The sequence below is a fragment of the Grammomys surdaster genome, unplaced genomic scaffold (assembly GCF_004785775.1).
Source record: "Grammomys surdaster isolate TR1022 unplaced genomic scaffold, NIH_TR_1.0 129, whole genome shotgun sequence".
Lineage (NCBI taxonomy): Eukaryota > Metazoa > Chordata > Mammalia > Rodentia > Muridae > Grammomys > Grammomys surdaster.
In genome coordinates this window covers 13,513,451-13,534,433 of record NW_021604587.1, presented here as the reverse complement: position 1 = coordinate 13,534,433, position 20,983 = coordinate 13,513,451, and the positions used below count along the sequence as shown (strand labels likewise).

Sequence of the window (20,983 nt, the reverse complement as noted above, 5' to 3'; positions counted from 1 at the left end):
AGACTTTGGAATAATCATCCCTATACAGGATATCTCCATCAAATCTCTTTCTTCATGTCTCAAGGAACTCTGCAGAAGAGGAGGCAGAAAGAGACTTAAGAACCAGAGAAGATAGAGAACACCAAAACCTGAGGTCTCTATATCAACAAGATCAACATATGAACTCACAGAGACTGGGGTCACATACACAGGGCTTGCATGGGTCTGCACCATATCCTCAGTTTACATACTATGGCTTCCAGTTTGATGTTTTTATGGAATTCCTCACTGTGTGAATGAACAGATCTGTTTCTTGTGCCCACTCTTGGGTTCTTTTTCTTCTGGTTGTTCTGTCCATTCCGATGTGTTAGTTTTTGTCTTACCTTATATTTTATTTTATTATACTTTATTGTTTATCCCTTAGTAGAAAGACAGAAGCGAGAGAAAGGAATAATGTTGTCTTCCCTGGGATGGGAGGTTGGGAGAGGTAGAGGAGTGTGAAAATTGTTATATTATTTGAGAAAAAAAATCTCATTTTCAATAAAATGGAAAAAATATGGCTAGTGGGACTTTTTGGGTGCAGCTTCTGATGTCACTAGGAAAGACGATCTATTGTTTTGATTGTAAGCCTTACCTCACAGCAAACTCTCTGATTCTCTGGATCTTACAGTCGTTTCTCCTATCTTCTGCAATGATCCTTGAACCTTATATATAGGAGGGTTTTGTAGACATATTGATTGGGACCAGGCTGGATTGTACTCTTGGTTTTTTTGGTGTAGTTTTCTGTAATGGTCTCTTGTCTGTGGCAAAGGGAAGTGTCCTTGAAGATGGGAGAAGTCTACATTTATCTGTGGGTATAAGGACAGATACTTATACATTGTTAGGATTTTGCTGGTTTAGTAAATTAGTGTTTGTAGATTCTTCTCCAATAACCATGATTTCACAAGACCATCCAAATATGAGCCGAACAAGGAAGACAAAAATGAACAAACTGGATAGGAAAAAAGGCCATGAGGCCTCAACCCTCCACAAAGGCAGCTGAGGAAAGCTGGGCATGGGAGAGGTGGTCCTCCTCAAGGAAAATCACACTAGTTGATTTTCTAGTGCCAGTCATCCATGAAAATATAAATATAAGAAACTTATTGACTCAATAGGCTATATTTAGTGATATATATGTATATACTATCATATATGTGCTTGTAATAACAACGGTGAAAAAAGAGGTCTGACATTTGAAACGGAGTGGGAAGCTGTGTGTGGAGGGCTTGGGAGGAATGGGAGGAAAGGGAGAAATGCTATAATTAAATACAATCTTAAAACAAGCAAACAACACCAACAAAATTGGCAGTGAACTCATTTCAGTCCTGCTCAAAGAACTGCAGACAACTCAAGGACTCTGAGAGAGGGAGACGTCATCTTTGCGAGGGAAGAGCACGACAGTTGGTTATTCAATACCAAATGATCAGCCCTGAAAAAAATACATAAAAGTAACATTATTTAGATTAAGAAGTTTATATTTAGGGATATGTATGTAAACATATATAAATATACGCATGTAACAATGATTAGTGAAAAAAGGGTACATGAATTTGAAAGAGAGGAGGAAAGGGATTATGGAGGACTTGGAGGGAGGAAAGGGGAGAGGGAAGTGATGTAATTTTGATCTCAAAAGAGCAAAAGAAAAAAATGGAAAAAATGTATTTTCGGCAAAGGCCTGAGTATTTTATTTTAGTTCATCACTAAATATGTTCATGTGGGATGGGGAGGAAGATCTCAAGGGACCCCACCTCTAGACAAAGAACAAAGATCACCTAATGGCTGCTGAGAGAGTCAAAATTAGACTTACCAAGGGATAATCCCCTTACTTGGTTATCTAATGCCAGTGGTCAGCCCTGAAGCCATATACACACAGTCATACTACATGGACTTGGCATGTGCTGTATGTATGTACATGTATGCATAATAAATCTTGGGAAAGAGGCCATGGATTTGAATCTGTAGAGACTGGAGTGAGAGAACAGGGAAGGAGTTGAAGGAAAGAAACAGGAAATGATGTAGATTTTCTTGAAATTTATAAAACTGTATTTGTTGTGTGTGTGTGTGTGTGTGAAGTAAGTTTTTGAATATTGCCAGAAAAACAGAACATATCTCAACAGTGTATGCTTTTATAGCACAATGCATGCAACCGAGCTTCGTAGACTCATGCATTAAATGCAGAGCACTATTGTCTGTGATGCTTTAGATTAGTATGTGGAATTCAAAACTGTAACAGTTTCCTATGCACCTTTCCAAATACGTGAAAGATGGCCTTATTTACTGTTACCTTGGAAACAATAATGCCCAAAAGCTATGCTTACTCTCTTTGGTACAATTAAAAATCATTTATGGAGCAAATGTAATTTAAAATATTATCCTCAAGCACGGATTTTAATTAACCTTAATTATATGAAATATGTGACGATAGTTAGTGTTAACATTATTTGGAAATCTAAATATAGTTTTCTAACAGAAAGTATGCCAGTGTCTTTTAAATTGTGTCTTAATCAATGCATGCGTTACGATCGCCCTTTTTCAGTTAGATTGAGATGTTCTGAATATTGCTAACTTTGTCAGTTCTGTGTATGATAATCTTTCAGTACATGTATGTGCATGTGATTATGTGTGTGCAAGGGCTTACATGTCCCATGGAGTTTGTGAGGAGATCAGAGGACAGCATTGGAAAGTCCTAGCTTTCTACCGTCGTTGGAACAATATCTTTTTGTTGTTTACTGATGTTTATACCAGGCTTTCTAGCTCAGGGGCTTCTGGGGATTTTCTTGTCTGTACCTCACATATTGCCTTAAGAATGCTGGCATTTAACTGTCTGTTACCATACTTGGCTTCATGTAGGTTCTAGGGATTTGAACCCAGGTCCTGATGTTGTGTAGTAACCACTTTTAGACATGAGACATTGCTTCAGTTGTCTGATTAATAATTTTATGAAGTTAAAAATGTCTGTCTACTTTGCTTTAAACTTTTCTTAATAATTGATAATGTTGAAGAGTCAGTTAAGAGCTATTGGTTCTTAGAAATTTGCCAAAGGGACATAAATTGATGTACATGCTTTCTTTCATTTTCTAGGACTCCACTATTGTTACTCCAATTATTTTGAGGACTGATCCTCAGGGATTTTTCTTTTACTGGACGGATCAGAATAAGGTAAGAGATAAGATGTCTTTCTTACATCATCCTGATAGTCACTTAACACTGTATTTGTTTACTTAATGTCTGTCTTCCCATTTTACAGGTTACCTTTTGTAGTATTATTTATTGATTCTGTTTCCAGAGACTCAGGCTAAGGGCCTTAGGACTTCTCATAGATGCGTGCATGAAATGCTGGATTCACTAGATTCTAAAATAATCATTGTTTTCTGTTCAAGACAAGAAGTATTTGGATTGTATTTGGTGGTGAACATGATTTTGGACCTTCATCAATTTAAATCCCTTTCAATGCAGAATGAAGAAAGTCAATGAGAAAATTCCCTTTGACCCTAATGACCAAAGGTTGAACAGCCAGTCCTTCTCACTTATCCCTGTGCTATAATTAACAGTTCTCCCGGTAGTAGTCTGATATGGCCTTGATAATTTATTCATGTTTGTGATGGCAAATTGTGGTTGTCAGTTTGTCACATCTGGAGAGAGGGAACCTCAGATGAGGAATTGTCTCCTTCATTGTAGACATCTATATGGGATATTTATTACTTACAATTGATGCAGAAGAGTCAGGCCTGCTGTAGGCAGTACCATTCCTAGGCAGGTGGGCCTGCCTATAGGAAAGAGAGTTGAACATGAGCCTGAGATCAAGTCAGTAAACATTCTCTGTGAACTCTGCTTCAATTCCTTATACCAGATTCCTTCCTTGAGTTCCTGCCTGTGCTTTCTCTGGTTATATATTGTAAACCATAAGCCAAATAAACCATTGTCCAAGTTGCTTTTCATCCTGTTTATCACAGCAACAGAGAGTAAAACTAGAACAGTGTTAACAAAATTAAAGCTATGTTTCCTTTAACCGTTTTATTGAGTTTTCAAGAAACTTTTCACTTTTAGCTTTCTGCCTACAATACTAAGAATTCAGTAGCTCAACTCTTATAAAGCCAGTTGACAATTTCATACTGAATTATTAAAAACTGTCTGTAGACCATAAGATTTATTTGAGGTTTAATGGGCAGTTAGACAAGAATATTCATAGGAAGTGGTTATTTTTTCAAGAGTCACTGGCACCTAAGAGACCCAGCACATCAAATATTTTCATCCTCTAATTTCTGACATCTGAAGAAGTCATCTGTTGTTGTTGTTGTTTTGAGATTACAGAATACATTTAGAAGCCAATAGGGAAGCAATACTAATAGAATACTATTAGAACAGATAGGGGTTCCCCAATTACTGTAAAATGTGGTTCAAATATTAGTTTTGAACCCCATGTTATGTTACTGTGGGCTTTTCGATCCATGTCCCAGGTCCCAAAATAATGACTCTGATACTTACTATTTATCAATAAATGCTTCAGTCACAAGCTTTTGCTCTATCCCTGAATAGCTTGTAATTTAATTAACCCACTCATTCTGTTCTGTGAATGCCACGTGGCTGGTAACCTCGTCTCAGTTTTATGTCTTTCTCCTCAGAGTTTAGGGGCGAATTTCTTTCCACATCAGACTCTTAACTCAGAGTTCCCCTCTCTCCTGGAATTCCCACCTCCTATTTCCTGCCTCAGCTAATAGGCCATTAGCTTTTTATTGACAGGTGATGTTTCTATACAGTACCTAAGAGATTCCCTCTACAGTGCTAGATTCCTGGTATTCAAAGTCCTTGGATAATTGGTCTTAGGCTGTGCCTTGGGCAGCCTTTTATACTTGTGTGTACATGTTGTAACTGGCTTAGGCAGCATCATCGTCAGAGTTGTGGGTCCTCTCAGAAACTTGTCTATGCTGAAAAATTAATATCTGGCCTTCAGGCCAGCCCTGAATGGGCCAGCTCACAGTCTTAAAAAGCAAATTTTATTGTAATTTGTGCTGGAGCTATAACAAACTACTATGTGTGTTTGTTGTGGAAATGTCTATCCTCATAGATGTGGGAGGAGACTATAGATTTTATACCCAGGCCCGAAATTATCTGTGGGTAAGAGCTCATACCTATTGTTCTTGTTTGTTACTGGGTGTGTTAATCACATTGTCTTAGACATTCTGTTTGGTTTCCTGCTGCTATGTATAAAACAATAGCTTAAAAGGGTTTTTTTTTCTTTTCACTCCTAAGGACTATTTTTAGAACAGTCACAGCTATATTTGTTAAAGATTTATTTACAACGCCTAGAGCATTTCTAAAGGTTGGGTACTTGTACAAGAGACCAAACTGTCAGTTTGATTTTTTCAACTTGTAAATCAAATTTCCATAAAAGCACCAGAAGATATTTTGGGGATTTTAAATAATTCACAGCAACTCAGTTAAGCACCACTATAAGACTAATCATAAATGTTTCTTTGCTTGAAGAAGAGAAGGGGACCAAAGGCTCTTTGATGAATCTCTATTGTTTTGAGAGCTCAACGTTTTGATAGTGTGTGTGTCTGTCTGTCTGTGTGTGTGTGTGTGTGTGTGTGTGTGTGTGAAAGATTTTTAGTGGATAAAATGGCTTTAAGTGTTTTATACCAGCCTTTCCCTCTTGGTCATATAACCAATGGGAGCAAATGATGATGGGAAAGGGAGAGGGATTGCTTTCTGTTTCTTTATTGCTTTTACTCTTATGGATATTAATCTTAGTCAAGAAATGGTAATTTTACTCTTTAACTTCTTAGATCTCTAAGTCATTCTTCAGTCACTTATCTGTTTAGAGCTTTATTTTTTGGTCAGTGGTCATATATCTTAGACTTGAACAGATGAGAGGATTTAAGAAAATAATAAAAGAAACTTACCACATTTTCAAGTTTGTCATTTTCTTTCTGGCTTTAAGCCCAGTCTTGGAACCAGATCAAGTGATGTATCCACTTTTTGGTCTTGGACGATTGTAAACAATGCATTAGAGTCCATGCAGGCTGGACAAACTGTGCACACAAACAGAGGGCAGCATGCCAGGCTTTTAGTTGAGGTTGTGCATAAGCTTCTTTAAAGGCACAGGGCTGAGGGGTGCAATCAGGATGTTCCGTACAGGACTAGTTGTTTAAAGTCTTTTGTTTTTCTGGTAGTTAGTATTAAGAACCTGCCATCTGGGTTATAGCAACCTTAGAGAGAACAACATAATTCTTTCAAGGTTAGTGTTTGAGTGTACACATTTGTTTTCCATGATTGGGACACTTACACTGGTATTTAATATAAGATGCCTCATCTTTCTAATCTGTCCCTCAATATTCTCCATCTTTGATCCATAAAGCTTGTGTTGAAGCACCTTGATTAGTAATTGCTGGAAGCTTCCTCTGCTCACAGGTAAGACAAGTGGTTAGAGAGCCACTCAAAAGAGCTTTGTTGTCAGATCTTGCCTCAAATGGCTCTGGAACGAGCCCCTCCCATTCATGGTGTCTAACATATGTCCATTTCCTGTCATAACTGTATCCTGCCTTGTACTTGCCCTGATTTCAAGCTGCTGGTTTCCTCTCTGTAGACAATGCTGTGCTACCTCCCCCAACCAACTGCTGCTTTGACTTGTCACCATAGAAATGATAGGTGACAAAGAAGACAGACAGCACAGATGAGAGATTTCAGAATTCAAAACCAGAACTGGCAAGTCATTTTTAGAGAGCTGAAATGTGTGTAGCGAAACACTGACAGGGTATTTGGGTTGGTGCAAGCAGATGAATGTGAATATCACTTTTAGAGATAAATGTTCATACTTTGTTCCACCGCTGGACTTATTTTGAAAATTTTTCTTCTGACTGTTGGTTCTGTAAAGATTATTGAATATAATTAGCAAAAATGAGTTGCTGAATATGATTATTTTATTTTAAGCACAGTGGCTTTTCTGTAAATGTGGAGTATGTAAGAAAGATGCATTTATTTATAAGTCATGGGTGAGAAGTTCCTGCCCACCCCAAGTGCCAAAAAGGTTGCCTTCGTTAATCTATGCTACGTGGATGCCAGCAGTCATAACAAGGAGTGCTAGCCAAGGAATCCAAGTCACTATGAGAATCTGAGAAAAGGCTCAACATGGAAGAACCCACAAACTCCTATCTAGAATGTGATACAGGAGAACATTGTCTTGCAATTTTAAGCCCTGTTTCTGTGCCAAGTGTGCTGTAAAAATAAAACCAGTTTAGTTCAGATCTGAGAAGCTCAAGAAACTTCAATAAATCCTTCCTTCTTTCCTTAAAAGAGAAGCCCTGGGGAAAGGAAGATAAGTACATAAGGTTTAAAAAGAAATGGGAGGAAAGAAGTATGTTTGCTGAAGAACTCTTTACTACCATATTTTGATACAGACTTTTAAAAATGCAAGTAATACATAAATAGTTTTATTCTAGTAAGAGCCTAAAGCAGTATAAATATCCTCTGCACTATCTGATAATCCCGATCCTAGGTCTTTCTCTTTCTCTCCCTCTCCCTCCCTCTCCCTCTCCCTCCCTCTTCTCTCTCTCTCTCTCTCTCTCTCTCTCTCTCTCTCTCTCTCTCTCTCTCTCTCTCTGTGTGTGTGTGTGTGTATGTACATGTTTTCCATCCAGGAATAGGCATTATCTTTCTGATTTATTCCTGGATTTTCTTCATGAATTTCAAGTACATAACTGTGTAAATACTGTATTTTGTTTTGTTCAAACCCATTTTATCCTGTTATTATTGTTGTTTTTGCTATTTCAAAACCTGTCTTTGACTTTTCTGAATGTTGCAGATGTTCATGTATGAACCTACCCCCTTCTTTGAACTTGTACTAATGTGTCCTCATATTGGATTGCAAACTTTATTTAATAATAATGAAGTTCCCATAGACAGATTGTTGGTGTTTCTTTCTAACTTGGGGCAACACGAAACCTCCTACAACACAGAGTAATGGCCAACCTGTTGTTCTGTCTTTGGGTATCCAGGTTATAGGTTCTCTATGGGAAATACAAGTACCATTGCTATGTGAAAACTAAACATAACTTGAATTTTAGTCTTTGACTGTACCTACATAACATTATGTGAGAGAAACTGTGTTCTCATGCCCCAGTCAACACTGCTAGGAAATATTTCAACTTTTGCCTGACCAATGCAACTGTTGTATCTATCTATGTTTTAATCTGCCCTAACTGATTTGCCAGGAAACGGAGCTTCTTTTCAGTCATTACTGGCCATTTCTGTTCTGGGTTATTTACCACATCCCCTGTTCTTGTGTTAATACTTCTTGGGTTCTAGCTGCAGTGAATCTTGCAAATACATTCTTCTGTCTGTGGTTTGTCTTGAGTTCTCCAGCCTCTAATTCATGCATGACAAAAGATGGCTTGAAGTCTAAAAGTCTGACGTAGTGACATTTCAACTTTTCTTTGTTTCTTTTTTTTTTCCTGACTCATCATCCTTATTGCTATGGATACTATTAATTGATGTTTGGAGCGCACATGCAATGGGTAGTGATGAATGGCATGTGATGGGGTTCTTAATTTGATTTCTTCCAGTACGTTGTCCTGCGAGTTGGTGGCTCCCTACTCTTTCTAGTTGTAGCCAGTAGGCAGCACGCTACCTCACCATTTGCTGTGCGATCTTCTTGGCATAGAGGTTTGCGGGTCCACAGGACTGCAAAGGCAACGTACTGACCTGATGCTCTGTTGTTACAACTGACTCGAGTAGCTTGAAATATCTGTGCCTCTGGACTTCATGGTTGTCATTACTTACTTCATTCCTAGTTACCTTCTGCCCTTTGCACTTTCTGGTTGAGTACGCACAGCCCCTTCTGTTGCACATAATTAAGATTGCAGGCATACACTTACCCACACATATTCACTTATTTCTGGGAAGCAGCATAGGAGGGATTGACTCTGCTCCCTGGTCCATCTGCTACTCATTCCCCCTCTAGGACTTTGTGTGAGGCAGCCTGTGGGCCCCTCATGCAGAGTGCTGATGACTGATGTTTCTGTAAATGTCAGTGGTAGATACCCTTCTCCTGTAATCTGAGATTTCTATACAGAGTTCAAATGAAAAGTTTAAAAGTTAAATATTTACATAAGCCACGGTGATATTTTTAAAACAGAAGTCCAGAGCTAAGAAATATTTTGGATGATGAATCATATAAACCTCACAAAAAAGAATCATGTGATTTCCTATGAAAAACCAGTCTGGCCTCCATAAAGAATGGTGGACACATGCTTTAGGATGAGCCACTTGAGTGGGCTTTCTCTTTGGGAGGCATGTGTCTAGTGCATTCCAGGAACATGATTTCTGATCCTTCTTTCCTGTAGTACTCCAGAATGTACAGCATGCTTGCACATAAAGACGCAATTACAAATGAAAGGCTGAAGCTTGCTCACTGTCGTTGACTTTTCTAAGAGGCTGAAATAATAAATGAAGTCACCTTAGCATGCAGCACGACTGACCTGGTGCATCTCTGTCAGCACAGCCACTATTGCTAGGCCACAGCAGACTGACTGATATCCCTGTGGCCGGTGCTTTTCTCCCTCCCTTCTCTGCCTTCCCATCTCTACTGTCAATGAGACAGATGGAAGCAATTCCAAGTGTACCACCTGCTCCTTGCCCTTCCATAGGAACCCTAGCCATGTTCCAGTGTCCAGCTAGCGTCTGATTTTTTTTTTTTTTGCTTTATATCACCAGCTGTTAGAAATCACTTCACATCCAGTGTAGTTTCTCAGGGTCTGGTGAGTAACACCCACACTCACTAATGAGATCTGATGGGTACATATCATATCTATACGAGCTCTTTAGGCTGGGAAAATCAGAGATGTATTCTGGATGTTAATTCCTAAAGCACTCCTATGGAATAAAGCCCACTCACTTCATTGTTAACTGGTTTGAAAAAAAAAAAAAACCAATATGGCTTTCTTCTTCTTCTTCTATCTCCCTTTCACACCCCTACTGTATCCTAGAACCACTTCTGAAGTAAACCATTTTCATTGTAATCTTTGTTTGGGGATGTCTTGTTATGTATAGGTAGTACTAAATAGGTTAGTGTAGATTCGTCCTGAATCAGCATGATAAAGGTATTCTTTACTTAAGAGCCTTTATTTTAAGCCAGGGCTAGTTTCCCAGAAACAGAACTAATTTTTATTGTCATGGCAGATGTGCTTGCCTTCGGGTTCAGTGTCTGATGTCTTATGTTTAATAAGTCACCGTAGGTCTTAGATGGCTATCTCTCTAGGCCCTGCTTTGTTCATCTATAAAAAAAAAAGTATTGCCAAGTTAGGATAAGGATGAAGGTTCACTGTAAACAATAACATCATGCCTACTACTTTGTGAACACCCAGTTCTTTGTGGTGACTTTTGTTATAAACAATCTCTGACTACTCAGTTGTTCCTAATGCATTGTTAGGGGCCATAAATGTACTGCTCTGAAAGCCAATTGACCATTTATGTATGTTTGCATTTTTATTCCCGTTTTTTTTTCTTCTTGCTAACAGTGACCTGCTTTCTATTCAGGTTTATTGTGCTCTTTTGATCCAGAGCACTGAAGCTTGGGGCTAGTTGGGCAAACAAGATGTTTGTTTATGTATTTCATAATGTTTTGGGAATGAAGCCATGAAAGGTGAAAGAAGGGATTTATTGCCAGAAAGACATTTCCTCTGAGGATATTCACTAATAAATACTCCATCATAGGTGAACGTTTTTTAGACCATAGGGAATTTGAAGCATCTTATGGAATAAGCTTTAAGATGATTTAAAGGTATTTGATAAGAGAAAATAGTATTATTATCCTCCAGGAGACTCAGATGCTGCACAGTTGCCTGTGTCTTTTCCCCAAGATAATCGTTTTGGAATTATCACAGTTATACTGGTACCAGGCATTGTTTCTTATCCACACCGACTTGATCCTTAGAAGTTAGGATTCTAGTGTTTCTGAGCCTAAGCAAACCACTGTGAGTCAGATGGCAAGAAACAGGCACATTGTCCTACTCATCAGTTGAATTTCTCATTAGGTTCCATTTCTATCAATAGTGTCTTTTCACTGACGGACTTCCTCTCAGTTTTCACTATGATAGATGCTGGCTAGTACTGGAAGCCAGGTGTTACTGAGGCTTAGTGTTTGTAGACACAAGTTAAGTGTATGTATTATTAGAAAGGAGTCTTTCATGCATCTTTGGTGGCTGGTGATTCATGACTTTTTGATAGAATTTCTGATGAAGTATAGTTTCTTGAAGTGTATTTTAACTTCTCTGTAGTTTTGGTGAAATGTCATCATGACAGTTGTGTCACCATCACTGTGTGTCTGTGTGGAAACAACAATAGCAACACACATGTGAGTGACAAGTGGAATAAATGGAGTCATACTGGCACTATGGATTTAATTCTCAATTCAGTGTTCTCAGTATAACTTAATTATGAAACTTAGGCTTGGTTTTATGATTTGCGTATATAGCTCTTCTCTGTCTTAGAAGTTGAATGGGATATTTCCCACACTATGAAGCTATTAGGAGGGGCTTCAATCCTTTTTGGTAGAAATATGTGGAACTGGAAGAATGTGTGGAGGAAATACATTTATATGTTGTTTATAGTTTTAATTCCTTTTATGCAGATGACTAGTAGCCTTACTGTACCAGCTTGCTTGAACTGCAGATGTCTTAGATACAGTGAATGGTCTTGGTTCTTTTGTGGATCATTTTCTTGTAAAGGAAAGATTGTTTGACCCTACTCATGCGGTTCCACCAAGCTCTCTCTATACTTAACAGGGCAAACTTCTCTTTGTATTTTGGTGAAACTAAATTTAGATCCTCATTTTGAAAACATTTATCACCACACAAACAGGACCAAAGAAAGTAACATAATTGTTTTGTTCCAATTTTCATGTTCCATTAATGTCTGCTTTATTTAAATAATTTAAAAAGGAAAAATGCAACATTTGAGTAGTTTATTGAGAAGCCATTATTCACATACAAATTCAAGTCTGGGGAAATGTTTGTTCTTAGTATGTTTATTTTCTTGTATCTTTTCTCTAGTGTTATTGTCACCAGTAGCATCAATAACAGCAAGCATACCTGTGATATTTTCCATATGTAATATAATAGAGAAAAAGAGAGGAAAGATATACATAAGGTGTATAGTTTTATTGTTTCTAAAATTATATATTTAAATAAATATATACTTTGCATAGTATATATTTATGGCATATAGAGAATGCATATCATTTTCTAATAAACTTTTATGATGTGTATATATGCACAAATGTATACACATACTATGTACTACAATATACATATAATATTATGCAATGTATCTTCATGTCTTCTATTATGTATTATGATGCTTGTATATTATAAATAGAACATAATACCATATATATACTATTATAAATATATTGTTTTATGTAATCTAGTGTTTGTATTTTATATATAAACCTATTTTGTACATAAATATATATTGTTTATATATATATTAGTATGAAAACTTTACAAACTATATTACTGTGCTATAATAATGTATACACTGTGTAATCATATTCATAAACCTGCGAAGGTCAGTGCTATAATTATCATCATTTACAAGCAAATAAATTTAAGTGTACTCAGAGGTAATGTACTGACCTTTGGTTATGTGGTTGACCTGTGTCAGAAATAGAATCATGACAGAGCTGTCTGGCTATAAGGCCTAGATTTTAACACTTTATATTTTCAAGAAACCGATTAATGTGTTATGTTGTGTATCTGTAGGACTTCCCTCCTCAGATTTGTTTGAATAAGGAGTCTTAATAGGCACAGTACATTTTCCAAGAAGAAGCAGGGTTTGAAGGATACCCAACTTGGGCTGCACATTAGAAATCATTGAAGAAGCTACAAATAGCACTCTTTTGCTCTGCACCCCCTCCCCTGACACAACAATTCTGCTTTCCTGGGCTGCTATGTGGGGTGCACTTTACTTTTTTTAAAGCTCTTCATTTGTTTGTGTCATGCAGCCTAGGTGAGCTTCACCAAGGAACTCATGAAACTCAGAGGCTGCGCACATGTTCCATGGCCTACTTTTCATCCAGAGCAACACTGGCCATGAACAGTCACCCGTGGGCCTGGCACGATTCTGAATTATTTGAATATGATTGGATGATATTCCTTAAACTGTATCTAGTAAGGCAGGAAATTACTGGCAGTTTTAGAATGTTTTTTAATATTCAAGATCGAATTGGGATAGGATTTCTTGTTATATTTATAATTAGCTACAATGTGTTAGCTTCCCACTCCCTGAACTGCTCAGGTGTTGTGTGCTTATCAAATGTTCCCATCTAAGCCTGCCTGTCTGCCGTTGTGTCCATCATCTAGGTTCCTCATCAGGTAAAGGTACATAATTAAATTAGCTGCTTTTTTAAAGAAAGGAATATGGTATTAAGAGTGGTTTTAAAGAGCTTAGGCTGTACCAGTGACAGAGTATGTCTTAGCATCTAAAAGGCTCTGGTCAATATTTTGCATACTCAAACCAAATTAAATCAAACCAAACGAAGCCAAACTAAACCAAACCGAACCATCAAAACAAGTTTCAAAATAAGATAGCCGAAAGAAAAGACAACCCAAAACCTATGTAATTATTTAATTTTATAACTAAACTTTTATTTATAAACACCAAGAGTATCTAATTAAATGGCATCATTGTATCATTTATCATTTTTTGTCAGTTTATAAGAATTTCCCCTTTACTTCCACATATGCCCAACCAGGGAAACCATGGAAAGTCAAGTGTTTTCACATGTGATAGGAAGCCTGCCTTTTAGTCATCTATACATGGTACCCATGGGCAAAGCAAAATTCACATTTCTCTCATAGGGATGCTTTGTTTCCACTCTGCCTTCTGCAAGGGATGTTAACAGGATGGGAATGATTTTGTATAATGAGATTTCTGTCCGGTATGGTGCAGAACTCCTCTTCGGGTCTGTGGTCTGGAAATGGCATTGTACCATTGCAGGGAGTGCACCTGTGTGAAATGAAGGCGTCAATGAAAAGTTTTATGAGGCAGAACTAGTTGCTATACTAAGACGCTAATGACTGTGCTGCTATACATAATGGATTCTATTTTTAGACGAACATTTGTTCCTCTTACATGGCTTCATTATGCAAGAGGACAGCAGCTTCAGCGCTATATTTTGAATATTGAGATATTAGAATACCAGAGTAGATGCAACCTTAGATACGTTATGACTTTCTCATAGGCTATGCCCTGCCTGGTTCATAATTAAAGAGAGAGATGAAATCAAAAAGTAAATGCTGTATGAGCTGAATTCTTCCAGCTGTCAGCGTCAAGGTTTATTCAGGGTGACCCTTTGACATATGACACACAGTGGGGATGTGAGGTAGGCAAGCAAAGGCAGTTACTGTGATGTGAGTGCTTAAATAAATACACGGTAGATGAGAGATTCCATTCCTCTGCCAAGCTCTGGAGACAGCACAGAGGAGAGAGAGATGTGGAAATTACCCATCAAATCCCAGAAGTCAGTGAGCAGCTCTTCTGGGGTATTGTCCCAGTTCTTGGGCCAACTTCTCTTGTTCCAGGGCCATAAGCTAAGCAAATTCCAGGCTTTGAGAAAGCTCTCATATATAGTTGAAGCTGAGATCTGTTAGTGGTGTGTATGGGTGTGTGTGTGAGTGTGCAATAATAATACTATCAGCAGTGGCTGCTTTTGAAGCTTTAATTAACAGTTATTCAAACTTTGTATATCTGTGTGCTATGAGCTACAACCTGGGAGCCGAACAAGTTCACAAACAGATTTTGCTTAGTTTGCACAATGTTCTCACATTTGAAGACCTAGGGAGTTTTTATGCGAGTCTAGATTTCTCAAACAAATATTACAAAATAGTACTGTCCAACAAGCCCCTATAGCCACATTTGGCCAGAACAGAGCATCAGATACCTGCCATTACCAGGGCATGTGATATCCAACCTGCCAGTCCCCACCAGGCCAGCCTACTTAATTTACAAGAACCTGTACACTCATTAGGGATAAACATCAGGCCACTCTGGACATCTTTTATTCAGAATCTTCAATACATTGTCGACTGGGATGCTTCCTATGGAATGCTGTTAATTTGGTCTCAATGAGCCATTGGAATACGTGGCATAAAAATTCAGTTTTGCGGTGGAAAACATGGCTGAAGGTCAGCATGTTTCAAGCCTGCACCTCAGTGTTTTAAACAAAACATTTGTTTCTCTAAACCGCTCCCCTCTGAAATATGGATCTGAAATGTGTGTGCCCTGGGGTCCTGCGCCACTTTAAAGGGCTATTACTCCAAAGTGACTTTCACATGGCATTGTGCTAGGTAAGATTTATAAATCTGACTCCTTGGCAAAGGATTTCTGGCTGAATTGCTCCATCAATCTAAAGGAAATAAGAATGGTGGAGTCAGGACACCAAGCAGAATGACTTCCTTTTGTGGAACATGAGAATTAACTTCATCTCCCGCTCATCATAGTGAGAAGTGAATGGATTGTGCTGTCGGATGCAATATTCCCTATGTACACATGGCTTTTAAATTAAATTTAAAATGTACTTTAAATTAAAATCCATTTCCTTCATCATCATACCCCCCTGGTCGAGTGCTTTGTAGCAACCGACGGACTAGTGTCATTAGGGAACATTCCCATGATGGTGGAAAATTTCAATAGTCATTTGTGGGTGGAATATGGATTTGGGATGGCATTTCTAAGCCAGTACAGAGTTTCCTTGCAGCGAGATGTTTCTAAGGTCTTACAGAGAATGAAAATTTCCCTCTTCCCTTAGATCAAGGGGTATAGATACTGATAGAGGGACCAGCCATTGTTATTTCTTTCCCATGGAAGAAGATTTTGGGATAGCTCAAGACACTACTTTTGAGAGTCAAATGGGAAAACCAATCCTGAAGAAAACAGTGTCCCAGTCAGTTTTGTGTTACTACAAGAAGGTACTCAGGCTCAATTCTGACAGCTAGTGGCTCCAAAGAACATGTCAATGTGCATGGGGTAGCCTTATTTTATACCAATTAGCTTGTATGATAGTTAACTTAGTTCATGCAAGCTAATTGTGGCAGGTCTTTCCTTGGAAGGCGGCTTCTAACCCTTTTGATTCAGAGTGGAATCTCTCTTTGGTGCTATTGGAACACATCACAATTCTTTTCACCTTAGCACTTTCTGTGATGCGTTAATTTTGTCTAATCCTCTTTTGCTTGGCCATTCCATGATGAAGCCTGTGAATTCAAGGATATTACCCAGTTACCATTACCTATATCTACTACACTGCTAGTACGCAGTAATTGCTCAAATGATGTACACCAAATGGCTAAGATTCACAAAGGTTTTACAGTAGCTTGTCTGTGGTTAAAGGTCACTAGGTAGTAAAAGGCCCATCTGTCAGTGTCCAAATCCAAGGTTTGTTCCTTCTGTTACTCATTCATTAGTCTCCATGTTTCATCTGCCAGTTGCTTCCCTTGGCATTCTATATGACCTCCAACCTCCAGTAGAAGAGAGAAATGGGAACACATAATAGGACATCTACACCAGGTTCTAAGCCCCAGAATCACCCCCATCTCCTCTTACTCCTATCTGTCTCTTTTCCCAGGTGACCTCTATCTACTTGGTCCAGGAGCTTGGCTTCTCAATGAATGTACACTAATGCTTAGTTCCTGTTCATTGAGTTATCAATATTTCCAATATAACTGGCTCTGTACATTATTAACCACGGAGTGCGTCTTCTACAATACGAGCGTGCTGTTCCCACTCTGGCCTCTCACAGCTGCCCTTTTTTCTATCTTTTCATTCTCACCAAACTCGTTTTGACTCTCTGCATTCACCTGGTCTCTGTCCCCATCCCTTCTCCACTTACCATTCTTAATGCTTTACATGCTTTCTTATAACTCTGTCTCCCAGTACTGATTGCCCCACCTTTCTTGAAATGCTTAGCTACCTTGCCTCTCTTCCTGTAATGGTTCTCCACCTCCCTAAAATGGTTCCCCACCTCCCTGGCTGTCTACCTCAGTTAACTTTGCTGGAGCTGACTAGCAGCCCTTCTTTAGTCATAGTCTAGGGACTCGACATCTGCACTACATTCACTACGTGGGCTGTCTTACCTCCTCAAACAATATCTTGCACCTGAGATACAGGAGGCTGAGCACTTCTTAGATTCATACTGCACTCCCCCTTGCTTCGTGTCTGTCCTGCTCCTGCTGTATTCTCAGCTTGATCTTTCCCAGGCTGAAGTCTTCCTTGCTTAACACACTCTTTTTCACCTCTGTCCGGCCACTGGCCCCTTGCTTTTTGTCTTTTAGCCATATTAAGTGTCCTGGCTTTGTTCCATTCCCCATGGTGGAGAATGTTACTTTCCATTTGACATTCTCTCAATAATTTTCCTTTCTGAAGGCAGTGTATTGTCTTCAGTTTAAATGGCCTCCATCTTGTTGTGCCATACATTTTAGTTACAGTAAAACAATTTTATAAAGTTGAGTGTCCAGTTCCTGTATTGACTGCTGTTGACTCCTAGTATGAGAGACATCATGCCATCGTGCCTTGTGACTAAATGTGGATTTTGAGAATTCCTTGTACAATTGACTAATCAGCCATATATATGCTAGCACACTGCTGCCACACAATGAATGTATGTCCCCTTCACTGCTCTTCCTATGGCTCAGGGATATGCTTGGCGCAGTGCTTGTACCCAGAGGCTTATTTGAAAGGGAGGAAGCGTGTGTGTTTGTTTGTGTGTGGTGGTGGTGGTGGGGAGAAAATATGTCCAAATCTTTTATTTGGAATTTGACAGGGCTTTAGAATTCATTATCTCCAATCTCTTCATTTTTCTCTGATAGAATTGAGGACCAACAGGGCTGAGGAGATAACTGAGGAGCTGATTTTATGCTTAGAACCTGCATAAAAGTTTGAGCATCATGGAATGCCTCCCATCCATGGGGGGGGCAGAGACAGGGGTATCCTTGGGGCTTACTGGGAAGCCAGCCTAGTCTAACTGGTGAATCTTATGCCAGAGCGACACCTTGTTTTTAAAGCCATGATCAGAACGCTCTTGAGGAATGACCTTGTTCAGGTTGTCCTCTATACCTGACGTGCGTGTATACACACATGCATGCACATGTATATGGACATACACATACATCCACAAAAGTTAAAATGTACAGTTCTAGAATACCAAGCAAGAATCTTTCCAATGTTTTACACTGTCATTTTTGAAACAAAATAAAACCAGTGATTACCTGAGGTAGATATATTAGAAGATTTATAGTTGAACATAAAAATAAATCTGCTTTAGAAACGATTGAAGGTGATACTCTGTTACTCCTTTTAAGTGTATCTATTGTCAGCTAAGAGATATTTCCTGTTGGCTAAAGAGATATTTCTCTTTTATTTTTGTGATGTAATTATTTACAAAGAACAAAGCTAAGTAAACAAAGCCTCAGCAAAACAATAGAAGTTATTAGTGTTTACTGTGTAGCCAAATGGCCTAAAGTGTAGTGCCTCAGAACAGCACCTTTTCATTCATGTGGGGGTCAACATGGGTTCACACTCTGATGTGGGTTTGGTGAACCATTTTTGGTTTCCTCTGGGTTCCATCTGGCCTCTATGTATATCCTGTGGTGGATGAGTGGCTCTACAAAAGAGCTGTGTGTTGTGGCCAATGCTTCAGTTAGGTGACTGTCTGATCGGTGTGTGACCCATACGGTCTCTAATCCTTCAACAGGCTAGTCCAGCCTTATTTTGTAGGTCACTGGCCTTGCAGTCTCTGAAGGAGACAAGTTGTTTCAAGGCCCTAGAAATAGAGATGCCATACAATTGAGTCTTCCATGGTTTTTGATGTCAAAGAAAGTCATTCATACAGGAAAGTAGTAGATACCACGTATTCATAACAAGGCTTGCAAAGATGTGTTGTCAAAGGGCATACACTGAGGGGAGTGCTTTGCGAGTAGGGATGTAATCACATTGGAAAAGCCCTTTAATATTGTCTCAAATTAGTAGAATATCTTTTGTATTTTAATGGGCTGTTTCAGTGGGGAGAGAACAATTGCTTCCTTCCTCATCTAAATCATTGAGACAGCGTAATCCTCCAACCAGGTAAATGTTTCACTTATGTACACTCCTGTAGAGTTCTTCCGCAACTGGGAGGTAGCATCTGTTTCCATACCCCAGCCTTCAGACACTTGACTGATACTCTCAAAGGAACAAAAAGATCCCTTTCGGGTAATAGTGAAATAAGCTCCATTCTTTCCTAGCATCCTCTCAATGACAACTGTGGAAACTAGGCAGTGTCTCAGATCTACTGAGGACTAAAGTGGCATAGGGCATTGGTAAGAAGACAGAGAAATGCTAAGTCACTTATGAGACTGTGTTAATCAGCTTTCCATCACTGTAACAAAAGCTGAGACAATCAACTTACAGAGGGAGAAGGTCTGGGGTATCTCCAAGATTTGGAAATTCAGTCCAATGATCCAGCAAATGCTTTACTGTTAGGCCTCTGGTAGAGAACTGGGTATCTGTGGGCATATGTGGTAGGGAACGCCAGTCATATAATGGGTGAATACAGAAGGGAACTAATCTTTAAAACATGAACTTTTAGGGATAGTTACAAACAAGACTGAGCCAGAAGTATAACCTACCAGCACTCAGGAGGTGGAGGCAGGAGCGTTGTGAGTTTGAGGCTTGCCTTGTCTACTTTGTCAGAGCCTAAAAGCAGATGAATAAGCAAAAGTAACTACTGTAATTGTTACCAATCTTGTACTTCATTCATCATTTTGCCTCCAAAGATTTGGAAGCATTGTTTGTTTTTTTCCCCAGTGTGCCATATTCTTTTTTAAAAGTCTGTTTTAAGAGTGTGGAAATAACCCAAAACTGTTAAAATAAGTGGGAGAAAATGAGAATTAAACCTTATGACTCTCCGTTGTTGAAAAATGATCATGGGAAAATTACCACAGTGGAGGTAGAAATCATTCCACACTTCTGGTAGCCTGGGCCACACAAGCTTTTTCTTTTCTTTTCTTTTTCTGAGATGGGAAACACACTCATTTGATCGAGGGTGAGGGCAGTAGGTTTTGTCAGTGAAGCGTGCGAAAGGATCAGTCCTTGCTCTGAGCTCATCTTTTTTTAAGCTGAGTGTGCTCTGTGAAGATGCAGGCATCAGCGTATTTATATCTAACTGAGCCAACAGGGCATGCAGTGAGAGGGAAGGAAGGCCCTTATCTAGGGGTTGTATATTGGGTAGGGAGCTACTGAGCATGAAAATTTCAGTTAATCTCCATCTCTTCACTTTGTGCTGTATAGAATTAGGTCATGGCCTTTGCCTCTGTAACTGTTCTTTTGTACAGTGCCCCGTGTGAAATCATGGACTGGACACCCTGGTTCAGACCTGGTTCAGGCTTGAACATGGTATGTGTCTCTGAAGAAGGCTCGTAACCAATCTGTGCTTTGGTTTCCTCCACTGTAAAATGGGAATAATGCATGTGCTTCCCAGGAATCTTGTGAAACGCCTGTTGTGCCATGTGCAGTAAGAGCACCATTAGCTAGCTGCTAGCTTTTTTTCAGTAGAAATGACAGTAAATGTGAAATTGAATTCTAACAGGTGACCAGATATTTTTGGCCCACAGTCTACATCCTTTTGTATCTAATCTGATTGAAAAATTGGAACTTTGAAGGATCATCACTGTCTTAGTCTGTGGGTATATTAACAGCTCTGTTAATTTCATGATAGGAGCTCTGATGTCCACTCAGATTCTAGGAACACCAGAATACTCATTATGGAACCTAAAGTAAGAGAGGAATTAGTACACAAGACCGAATGAAGATACCAATTTGTCTTGACCCACTGAGGCTCAGGAATGGAAGGCTGAGGAGGAGAACATAGTTTGATCCAAACCGAGTTTCCAGGCAAGATGGCCCTATAGACTAAGATTGTCTAATTCTTAAAAACAAA

General features: G+C 39.0%; 1 protein-coding gene across 1 annotated transcript in view; it reads left to right on the top strand.

Annotated features, from left to right (window-relative positions):
* The window catches only part of LOC114610746 (1-phosphatidylinositol 4,5-bisphosphate phosphodiesterase beta-1-like), a 204,224-nt gene that overhangs the window by 22,980 nt on the left and 160,261 nt on the right, over positions 1-20,983 (top strand). Inside the window, exon 2 of the mRNA XM_028755354.1 lies at positions 3,100-3,177. Within this exon, the coding sequence (XP_028611187.1) occupies positions 3,100-3,177 (78 nt within the window). The remainder of the gene's footprint in view (positions 1-3,099; positions 3,178-20,983) is intronic.